General features: G+C 37.7%; 1 protein-coding gene across 2 annotated transcripts in view; it reads right to left on the bottom strand.

The window, feature by feature from the left end:
- Positions 1-12,560, bottom strand: part of LOC136857745 (cathepsin L) — a 118,883-nt gene that overhangs the window by 35,570 nt on the left and 70,753 nt on the right. Inside the window, exons 1-2 of one of the 2 annotated variants that reach the window (XM_067136641.2) lie at positions 9,901-9,969; positions 1,482-1,574 (exon numbers count right to left, since the gene is read on the bottom strand). In XM_067136641.2, the coding sequence (XP_066992742.2) occupies positions 1,482-1,571 (90 nt within the window). In that variant the 5' untranslated portion in view covers positions 1,572-1,574; positions 9,901-9,969. Of the gene's footprint in view, positions 1-1,481; positions 1,575-9,900; positions 9,970-12,560 lie in introns of those variants that run through there. The other variant, XM_067136640.2, reaches the window with a different exon arrangement.

Genomic DNA, 12,560 nt, shown 5'->3' with positions numbered 1-12,560 from the left:
GTCAGGTGGTTCAAATTCGCAGAAGAGACATACTCTCGAGGCTGTTTAGTTTGCGTTTAGTGTCTGTATGCATGTTATGCAAAACCAAAATATGATGTTAAGTCAACCAAATTTGAACGCAACACTTGTGCTCTAACGCCTCTCAGCTCAGCAAAACTTTAATAATAATAATAATAATAATAATAATAATAATAATAATAATAATAATAATAATAATAATAATAATAATAATAATAATAATAATAATAATAATGTAGAATCAGCTACTCTGTGCCGGCATTTTTGTTTGGCACCGTTTAGGCTGCCTGTGTGTCTCTTTCGACGTAGTATTTTGGTCTCCCAGATGAATGAAAATAAGATCCATGGCAGCGTATTAATTAATGAATTCATTTTGGCAAGTAAATACTAATTGTGTCTCCAGGAATTTTTTTACATACTAACATCCTCCGATATGAAGTGCCGCACTTCAAACATCCGACAACCTCTGTCGGGCTTAAACCCGCGATCGTGGGATCCGGAGGCCGACACACTGCCACAGATCCATGCCGGAAGCTAAATTATCCCCTAAAAGAAATACACTTATTAAGCATACTTTTCGTCTCATTTACATTTATCTTCATTTCCATGCTTTTCTTTTTTCCGCGTATTTATTAGACATAATATTATATGTATTTCTTATTATCCTGACACCGTATTCATAACACCTTCAACACACCCTTTGTTCACAAATCTTCCACTTAACTACATTCATTTTCTTGCAATGTTAATGTCTCGAAATACGTTTCATGCGTACCTATTCATAAAATATGAATTAAAACGTACAATCCAATGTATTTCCAAGCCTATTACGCTTTTATATCTTAATACGTAAGTGAGCCGCCTAAGTTGGCACGTTCGATCCTGGTTCAGTCCGTTTGTATTTGATGGTGCCAACTTCGCGTCGGTAGATTTTAAGGCACGTACTTAAACTCCTGTGGGACAACATTTCGTCAAGAGGGCGTCTCTGAAAACGTTGAAGTACTTAGTTAGAGAGATTAATATGTAGGAATATGAGGGGTTTGATCTCAACTCAGTGCGGTGGGTGTAGATGGATTTACAGGTCACAGATAAATATTTATGGCACGTCAGGGTCTCCTAAAATTGTAAAAGTAGTGTATGGGACGTAAAATGATAATAGCTAAATATATTATTATTACTATTATTATTATTTCCTTTTTTATGACAGGGTCACATTTTCTAGTCCCCGTTAACTTGTCTGTTAGGTCATCACTCCGGAGGCTGGTTGGATCCTGAAATAGCATCACCTAAGCTTATGCGGTTGTAGAGAAACCGGGAAAACCGATGGCAGTGTCAAAATGAGACGTACTAGGCAACATGAGCAGTGAAGTAGTTTTCCATTGCTTTCTTCACTGGACCAGAAAGTGTTATTACAGCACGACTGACACCTCAGTATTACTTTAATATCATCCAGACGGACTTACCTTGAAAGAATCCCAGTCGTTCTTCAATGCATCTGGTATCAGTTTGTCACTGGCCATTAAAAGTGATGTCACCGCTGTAAAGAGCTTCATGGTCTGAAATAAAGCAATATAATGTATTACTTCAAGTCTGTTTAAACTTTGTTAATGGCTAGGTAAGCAATAAGTAAAGCGAGGTGACCCTCCAGCCTCATATTTTCTACGTATAAGTGTCCCGCATGCACTGATGATGAATTAAATATTATTCATTCCTGTCCATCAGGCTTTAGTGCTCACCTACAAACAAGATAACATAACACGAGAAACAATGAAAAAATATTATTGTATGCAATAATACTGATAACATAATCTATACTAATATTTTAAAGAGATAAAGTTTGTGAGTTCATCTGTATATGGGAGGTACACTCGAGAAACACTCAATTTTTTTAATAACTCGTTCACAATTAGAAAGTTTTTCTTCCAGATTATTATAGGCCATTGTTTCCCAACCCTTTCCCTGAAGTACAACGTTTCCTTTTCCAAGTTTTCAAGTACCTCTAAATCTAAATGCTAAAGACAAAACCATATTACGTATTATTTGTTAATGGCTAGGTAAGTAATTAGTAAAGCGAGGTGACCCTCCAGCCTCATATTTTCTACGTATAGGTGTCCCGCACGCACTAATGATGAATGGGATGCATAATCGTTTGGTTTACAAAGGGGCGCTACAAGGTTACAATATTTCAGATGTGAAACATCCAGCATTCATTTTAGTACATACGTTCTGTACCAGGGTGCATTTGTAAACACGAAGAAGATGCAGAAATTAAAATTTAATAACTCACTGATTTATACACGTACGGACATTCCACTCTACCAAAGAGTTGCTTGTCTGTGGTGTGTGTCTTGAACGATCCCTTAGCTCTTAACTACAACTCCGTTCGGTGAAATACTGTAGGTATAGAAGGCAGGAGGTTATTTGGAAACTCCTGCGCATATCATCTGCGAGCTTCGGCTGTATTCCGACCACATTGTCCATAGATTAAAATTATGCCCGTATATTCGTCGTTGTTGAACACACCAGCCATTGTCGATATGTTGACAGCAACTCTAGTGCTACTGTACCAAATACCAGCCTTCTACTGAGCATTCGAAAACGAAGCTTACTAACCGCAAGGGGCTGAGAAACATGCAGCTAGCGGCCGTCCAATTATTTCTTCGTATTCTGACGCATCCTACCTAAAGCCAGGCAGTAATATCACTGTGAAAATCAGTTGTTACACATCCCATTCATGACTAGTGCATGCGGAACACTTATAAGTATACAGTAAGGCGCTGGCGGGCCACCTCATATTTGTATATTGGAATTTCAAAACGTGAGTAAAACAGATGTATCAAAGAGTGATGCTAACGAGATGCTTGAGCTTGCAACACTGAAACTAATTTACCTGTTAGGCTGAATTTTGCCTACATCGGTAGTCTGTTACGATATTTGTCTGCGATGAAAATACTTTGTAACAGAAATATGTCGTCGGAAAAGGCATCAAAATCGCTAGACAAAGATGGGAAATAAGTCGCTACAATATAGGCTATACACGCTGAGAAAAATGGTAGTTTAGGGAAAGGCCTCAAATTTAATTATCAAATATTTATTTTATTATATTTGATTAGTGGTCGTATCTTCACGAAAATCGGTATGCAATGTCGCGGAATAGGTCGCTATAATCTAGGCTATCAATACTGTTATTCACACGGAGTGAAATGGTAGTTTAGGGGAAGGCCTGAAATGTAATCTATCTGTATAAAATAAGAGTTTTGTCTGTACATTGCTCAGAATTCGAAAAGAATGGTATTTCTGTATTAGTCATGTCCACAGTAACAAGAAGATGCATTTTTTACTTTTCCGTAATTTATGTCTGTATCTGTCTGTCTGTCCGTATGTATGTACACGCATCACGAGAAAACGGCTGAAGAGAATTTAATGAAAATCGGAATGTAATGTCGGGTGATGAACCGCTACAATCTAGGCTATAAATTATTTTAATCACGCTGAATGAAATAGTAGTTTAGAGGAAGGCCTGAAATTAAATTCTCAAATATTTATGTTATTAGTGGTCGTGTCTTAATGAAAATCACTAGACAAAGATGGGAAATAAGTCGCTACAATATAGGCTATACACGCTGAGAAAATCGGTAATTTAGGTGAAGGCCTAAAATTTAATTATCAAATATTTATTATATTAATGGTCGTATCTTCACGAAAATTGGTATGCAAAGTCGGGGAATAGGTCGCTATAATCTAGGCTATCAATACTGTTATTCACACCACGGAATACCATCTTTTTGTTTTGCTTAACGTCGCACCGACACAGATATGTCTTATGGCGACGATGGGATAGGAAAGATCTAGGAAGTTGAAGGAAGCGACCGTGGCTTTAATTAAGGTACAGTCCCGGCATTTGCCTGGTGTGAAAATGGGAAAAAACGGAAAACCATCGTCAGGGCTGCCGACAGTGGGGCTCGAACCCACTATCTCCCGAATACCATATTCAGGGTTGCCGGCAGTGGGGTTTGAATCCACTATATCCCGGATGCAAGCTCACAGCTGCGCGCCCCTAACCACACGGCCAACTCGCCTGGTCGTACCGACTGTAACAGCCTGGCTGTATATTGGTGGGAAGTAGTTGGGGAGTAAGATAACTTTCTTCTTTAGCATGCCATTCCTCTGGTTCATACATTTTCTAATATACTGCATCTGGTACGTAACACACTGATTCATCATAGTATTCGAACTATACAATCCCTACTCTGAGCATCTGATTGGAATGAGTAGTGTGCATATTTAACCGAATAATGACAGAGGAGTGTTCACGGCAGTCTGCGACCTGGTTATTCCAGCTCTGGAACTTTGGACTGTTAGATCGGCACCGTAGTACTCTTCGTTGAAAGTGAGAAAGTGTGCGGTTTTTCATTTGATCGAGTATTTTATATGATAACATTGCTTTCAATCGCTACATTCCTACTGACGTTTTTGTTATGACATATGTTGAATTCAGTTAGGAAAACCACCAAGTCAGTCTTTCTGAGAATCCCGTAGCGAAGCAAGGGGGCATCAGCTCGTTCATGTATAAGATTCATGTATCCTCTAAATTACTCTGCTCACGTAACATCCTATTTTGAAAGTCTAGGCCCTTCGAGGGCTGTAGTGCCATGGAGTTAGGTTAGTTAGGCTGTTTAAAATTCGACGAACTATGTAAAGTAGGCCTAAACACCGCTACTCTAGTGTACATACTGTTGAATGAATCACAACCCCACTACCTTTCATTTTTGTTTAACTCACTTTCCTCCTTTCATGAGCGTAATGCATGTTCCAGTTCTCATACCGTTGCCTTTCCCAACAACAAAACAACTATTTTCAATCGGTCGTTCCAAGTGCCACATGCCAGGCTCTGGAATTCTTTATTCCAGTTAACACTAGAAAATCTACAAATTTAAAGACCTTTAAATCTACTTGCCAAAGTTATTTCCTAAACTATAGAACTACCCGAGTGAATGATGATTAATTGTGTGAGTTAATGGCTATAGTTGTTTCTGAAATTTTAAGTTATCATGTATAGATACACTTACAGTAGTTAAATTAATTATACTCGTATTCTGTCATTACCTGTTAGCTCCTGTTAGACAAGATGGTCCTAATGCGCTTGGCTTAAATAGATCCCCAGGGAAAAATACTAGACTATATTAGAATCCAGAGTGCTGATACGCTAAATTTCCATTCACTAACCTGAAGTTCCGATTGCTTAGAAAATTTCATTACCGGCGTGTGATAGGCAGGTTTCATTAGAGGAGATACCAGAAGTAGAGTTGACAAGTTCAGCACATAAAAAATAACAAGAAAAAAGGTTTACCAACTATAATAAATTAAATTTTTCAGTAGATCCAATGGGGCTTAGCCCACCAGAGATCGCTAGAAAATAGATGCCAGAGCCATCTAACCATCGGAGAAATACGTTTTACAAAATCTTAAGAGTTCTTAATCACTCTCAGAGATGGCCATAGTGGAGAAGGCGCACAGTTTAAATAGCTGGGGAAGGTGTTCCCCTGGTACAATGATTATTATTATTATTATTATTATTATTATTATTATTATTATTATTATTATTATTATTATTATTATTATTATTATTATTATTATTATTATTTTTATGTGAGGCGTGACTAACGCAGTGGCTCAGATGCTGGCGTAATAATTACAAACACATAACATCTGCGCTTAATCCCTTTGCGAAATTCTGTACACGTCGTCGATGATGTCTGGGAGGTTTGGTTTACTGTAATAGAATCTTTGAATGACACCGCTAGTTGTAATGAAAGTTTCTACATCACAAGTTTTATTAAATACTAGCAGTAGTACTCGTCGTTGATAGGCCAATCATAGGTCTATAGCATATCCAAAGTTATCTAACTCCCCAGCTCTTTTCCGCCAATATTCAGGCTGTTTCATTCGAGACGCAGCAGTAATCCTATCTATCGGAGATGAGTGGCAGCAGAGGAGACAAATCACATCACAACAGTGTTCAATTTAATGTTATAGTTGATCAGTTTTATGAGCTTTTGATATTGTTGGCCTTCACATTTAGTTTTCTTCCGACTTTGTGATATTAGAGCATGAAATGTAAAGGGAGTCCTTCCTTCTTTCATAACACCCTCGTGGCTTATTTTTCAAGCGATGGTTCCTTTACGATATTTTCTCATTTTTGTAATAATCTTCACAATTTTCCTTGTCGATACGAACCAGTGACCACGAGATTTTACACCTTAGGAATATTATAACAAAAGCCATCGCCAGTTAACACCATTAAACAATATTTCCACGTTAGCAATCTAACCATCAAAAGTCTAATACATGAATTCTATTATTATAGTCGGTACGGTAAAACTGTACAATACGTAAATGATTGGAACTTGTATTCTCTATAATTTGTTATGGTATGTAATCGTTTTTGATAGAATCATTAACATAACTATTTAAAAATATAAATTTTAGGCACCTTTCTCTGAAATACCATTTCATCCAGCGTTAATAAAAATTATTTATAACCTAGATTGTAGCAACTCGTTCCCAGATTTTACAAATATATTTTCATTAAATTCTATTCACCCATTTGTCTCTTGGCTCGGCGTTGATATGAACTTAAAAACAAAAGTCGAAATTCATGAATATCTGTTATCATAACTGGTACGGTAAAAATGTATGTCATAAATGATCGGAAATCGCTCTAGCTGTTAGGATTATACATAAAACTATACGCTTCATATCTTAAGCCTTATGAGTAATCTATCTATATATATATATATATATATTACTAATTACGCTTTCTGTACAGCTGTGGGTGTCTGTCCGAGGGTCATTATGACATTCCAACGATCTAAACTATGCATAAGTATTCCCTCCATGTTGTACTTTTGCCCAACAATCTGAGACGTTCCGAAAGCTGGAACGAAATTATATGATCTGCCAGATCACTGTTCACCTATAGTTCAGCCTAATTTAATTGAGTGCGGAGTTTTACAGTTGACTTTTACACAACAGAAATCCGACTTTTGAGAATTATATTTTTTTCTGAAATAATAATTCATCCATGAAATATGTTTTTGCTGCAACCATGATGAACGTACAACACATTCACTAGAAGATACTCCTGAGACAGTTATTTGTTTACCGCAAGACTAGGTCAGAAGACGAGAACTCAGGTTCACTGGAGCCTACAACAACAAAACAAGAAAGATTCCCCTTAACTATGAAACGGAATGAAACACCCGATATCTACAGTAGAGTGCCGTCAAAGTTTAAATCTTTAACGGATCAAATCAAGGTGTTTTTCTTAGTGGAAATCAAAGTTATTTACTAAGAATATAGGATACGAAGAGATGATACAGTAAAGCATTGATTCTCCACGGTTAAAATATGTTTCAAACTGGTTTCGCAAATTAAGTTATAGATCCTACTTCAAATGATCATATTATTTCAGACACTAATTTACTAAGGTGTTATAATCCAGCGAGTTGGCCATGCGGTTATGGGCGCGCAGCTTTGTGCTTGCATTCGAGAGATAGCGGGTTCGAGCCCTACTGCCGGCAGCTCTGAAGATGGTTTTCCTTGGTTTCCCCATTTTTACACCAGGCAAATTTAGGGGCTGTACTTAAATAAGGCCACGGCTGCTTCCTTCCCACTCTTAGACCTTCCCTCACTCATTATCGTCATAAGACCTATCTGTGTGAGTGCGGACGTAAAGCAACTTGTACAAATGAAAAATCTAAGGTGTTAATGCTGTTCCTGTCCACGGCACATCCTCACATAACCGTAATGTAAAGAGAAACATGAAGTATGAATGCATTTACGCCGTTATCGACAGGCTTACAACTAACAATCAGGTAAATCTCCAAGTTCGCTTACTTCGTTGATTAACTATTTATTTCATTTACCCCGATGAGAAACGAGAGATTTAATTACAACTTTATAGCTCGCTTTAATACGAAAAAAGGAAAGATTTTACCTAATTCTAATTAGTGGGAAGGGGAGGTTACTAAGATTCTGACTCAGAAAATGAGATATTGTATTAGTGTGTTAATTCTTTAGCTCAGAGGCTGGTTGGATCCTCAAATAGCACCACCAAAGGATATACTGCTATACGAAAACAGCAAACGTACGGAGGCACGAACTCTCCACCTCTTGTACCGGGATTCAGTGCACAGCTGGTTTATGCATGTAACATTGCTATCGGGGGACATTTTAAACATTTTCCGTAAGGAAGAGTTTCACCTGGCATGCTGGTACGTCCTGTTCTTATGTGCTTCTCGGGTTAATGTAGGCCTACTATATAGAGCAGTAGAAAATGAGTTCTAAGAGGAAAATAAAGCGTCACCAGAACCACGTCCTTATAACAAATTGTCCTCTACGTGTGAGGAATGCGTCGTGATAGTTTGACCGAACCTTATTGCTACAGCCTGTATGTTACTTGCTGCATCTCATTCAATGGTATACTTTTATCATTTTCCGTAACTTTCATTTTTACACATGATTTTCATCATTACTCCGAAATTTGTATGAAATTAATTATTGTAGTGAATTTAAATTTTAGAAACAGCATGCTCTATGCTCCTTTCTTTGTCATGAATAATTAACTTTCAAAATAATTCGTATTGCAAAAGAATAGAAAAAAGTTGACTTAATGTTACGATTAAGAAAAATTAATTTTTCTGAATGAATATCCCAGAGTTTATAGAGTATGTTGCTGGCACAAGACTTTAAATCATATCAGCAAAAGAATCATGAAAATATGCATTGTATAATAGTGCAAACCACAATTAGTTGCAAAAACTTAATATGCAAATTTGAGTTTTTAAAATTACAAGTAATTACTATGCTTTTAAAATATTTGAACATTATTTCATAAATGCTATCAAATGTGTTTTAAGCGTGAAAATATTATTTAAGTGCACTGGTGGTTGCTGAACAGTACAATAATTTTATTAAATTTTAGCTACCGGAAGTGTAAATCCCCCACCTCTTAAGTCACACTTGTAGTACGAATGCTAAAATGCGACAAAGCCAAACAGAATCTAGGTGATATGATCCATGTCGTAATCGCTAAAAACGTCGAGGAGCAGGTAAAGAAAAATGCTTGTTTAGAAATTGAGAAACTATGAGGTGAAGCATCTAAGGTCAGTAATCTTAATCCTGAATCAGAAACAAATATTAATGTGGGACCTTCATTCAGTGTAAATTAATCGAAAGTATCTTATTTTTAATATATTATTCACGTCGCAACGACACAGCTAGGTATTAAGGAGATGGCGGGATAAGAAAGGGCTATGAGAAGGAAGTGATCGTGGCTTTAATTAAGCCCCAGCATTTTCCGGGTGTGAAAATAGGAAACCACGAAAATCATCTTCAGGGTTGCCGACAGTGAGGTTCGAACCCACTATCCTCCGAATTCAAGCTGACAGCTAAGTGAACCAATTCTTGCAGCCACTAGCTTGGTTTTTTAACATCTAAAGTGATCCCTGTGTAACTGTTTTAATGTTATTGCCTTCAGATTTTGCACACATTCCTAGGCTTGCTGTGACGCAAGGTTTGCTTCTAGACCACAAGTTCCTATCCAGAATTTCTGTACTTCCGTACTTCGTCCACTCTACAAGCTACCTCTTTGAACCATCCCGGGTAAGTCAATTTCAAAATAAAACATCAAAAACTATTGTACCTGGAACATTTTGAAGATGAGAAAAAATGCTTTTAAAGTATGACATTATTTCGGAATTGCTCGTTAATATTTAGGCAAAATGTTATTTTCTTACTTAGAACCATATCAATGAACTCTTAAAATTTCCAGTAAATAAAATCTTCAAGAGGGTTGTGCCTTAATATACAGTTGCTTACCGTTACTTTGTGGAAACCCTCTGAGATAAATGAGCTGGTCTCTGAGACGACCGCTCAAGAAGCTGGCCAAGTGAAGACAGTTACTGCAGACGAGTTAAGCGCTGTATAAGTATGCAAGGAAAATAAACTAAAACTCTGGCAACCTGTCATCTTAGTCCTTGAGCATGAAGCTACAATCACCAAACAGAATGTAATTCTTCCACAATGATCGACCATGACTGTGACGTTTTGACTAAGGATTCGCAAAGGGACTTGATGTTATAAGTGAGTCATCTGACAAGAGATTTAACTTTGTCGGAAGCGAAGACTGAGTGAAGGGAATTCCTGTGACGTTCTTCCACGATGCTCGTTAATGGTAGTGGTAATGATTTTTAAAAGGAAGTGCTGCTGAGCAACCATCTTCTCTTAACTCTAATCAGAAGGGGAAAAAGGGGAGAGGTTCTAATCTTTGAAAAATGAAGGTTTCGCAATGTACGTGAATAGCAACGGAGGGCGTTAAAATGAAAGACACCCTAGACCAGGGATGGCGAACCTATGACACGCGTGCCGCTAGGTGACACGCGAGCACGACTTCTATGACTCGTCAGACAACATATTGACATATTTAAATGTTTTTAACATGTAATAAATAGGTCGAAACTCTAGCAACATAGCAGATTTTAACATTACGCTTTAAAAAAGAAGTATGTCAAATTAATTTTATGGCCATATTTTTTACAAATTTTATTAGGTTAAAGCAAAAATATGCCCTATTCTTAAAGTATACCTCTTTTTTGAAATGTGGTTTTAGGGGGTGTTTGAAAAATAAAATCACGAAACACTCAGTCGAACTAATTTATATGCAATCTAATACAGAAATTAAGTATAATTTTGGAGGGTTTTCGTGATTATTTAAAAGGAAAATAACTGACAGCACACTGTATGTATGTTGGGTATTCAGCCCAAAGGCTGGTTTGATCCTCTGCAGCTCCACCAACAGCTTTTACGGATACCCTAGGTGTCACTGAAGGGGCATACTAGGTAAATCAGGAGTGAGGTAGTTGCTTTCCTCACTGAGCCAGAAGTTGCTATTACATATCAGTCCGCCAAGCCCACTGAAATGCATGTACCAACCGACCCTATGAGCGATATTTTCAGACCATTCATAACAGGAACTGGCTACATAAGGAACGGTATTTCTAGAATCGCTCATACCTCAATCACTTTCATATTGTCAAAACCAAGGAAGAGACTGAGACAGGTCAATGAAAGTAACAAATTTATTCTAGTCCATACCAGAAGACATAATGCACTGTAAACACTACTTCCTGCCAGCAAAGGCATGATGACACTAGGCAGTAAACAGTAATAAACAAGACCTTACTTGACACGCTAGTCGGAAAAAGTTTGCCATCCCTGCCCTAAGGTCATTCAAACCCAATAGCGTCGAAGTCCGAAGATAATTAGAGTTGATTAAGCAGGATCAGAAAGGGAACATAAAACACGGAGTCTGACGCAAGTAAGTGGAAGAACTAAGAGACCGTGGTCACCAACCTACACTTAAAAGTTGAAAGCACATGGTCTCCCTTTTAGTCGCCTCTTACGAAAGGCATGGTATGCCGCGGAAGTATCCTACCACTCCCACCCACGGAGAATGATCCCCACTATTAACTACTTTTCTTCTTTTCCTTCTTGGTCCATTTACTATTTCATTGAGATAGAAATTCCATGTAGGTTTAGCCAAGTCTTACGGCCAGAAGATCTTCCCGACGTCAGCCCTAAATGGATTCAATATTCCATGCTTCTATGATGGTTGGTAGTGTGATGTGCTGTGTATTAAGGTAAACACAACTGAGTGGTTGTATACGGGAGATGGTGGGTTCGAATTACACCTTCGGCAGCCCTGAAAATGGTTTTCCGTGGTTTCCCATTTTTCACCAGGCAAGTGTTGGGGCTGTACCTTAATCGTCTTGTCCTCTCTACTGTCGCCGAAAAGCTTAAGACGTTACTACGACGTCGAACAGGTGGCAAAAACTGATGATGATGCTTGTTTTTAAATGGGCCTAACATCTAAGGTCATCGTCCCCACAATAATAATAATAATAATAATAATTATGATATTACATAAATTTGGAACTTTAATCAAAAGATGTCACCACTGATGTATTAAGTAATTGTGTTACTGTGAAGTTTCCTAAACTGATTGGATTTTTCTTGGTTTTGTTTTTGCTGTACATCAAGAAGTTGGACTTTTTTCCACATATGTCACTACCAAAAAACTATGGTTATGTACTCTGGTGCAAGGTAAAGGAAGTTGTTATTGACAGAAATATTGTGTTTATTGGTTTTCTCAACTTTGTTTTTTATGTAATTCTAGGTTTGCAACACTTCTTTCTCATTCTGCTAGTTTTGAATCTGGCCAATGAAAATTTTCTGTAATGAATTTTCAGCCTATCACAGGCTTCTTGTTCGGTTTTGAGTGTAACTTTTGGGTTCAGCCAATTAAAATGAGAGGGTGTGTCCGGATTAGCCCAGAATCCTCTAGAACCTTCCCTGAGGGTATATAAGTTGCGACTTTTCAAGTTTCCTTGCCTCTTGATCGTCGTCTTTCTGAGTGTGTGTGTTAAGAGAGGAGGCGGGGAGCCTCTTTCTTCGGCAGGCAGTACATCAGCCAGGTAATG

Source organism: Anabrus simplex, chromosome 1 (genome assembly GCF_040414725.1).
Source record: "Anabrus simplex isolate iqAnaSimp1 chromosome 1, ASM4041472v1, whole genome shotgun sequence".
NCBI lineage: Eukaryota > Metazoa > Arthropoda > Insecta > Orthoptera > Tettigoniidae > Anabrus > Anabrus simplex.
This window is presented reverse-complemented; position numbering and strand designations above follow the sequence as displayed.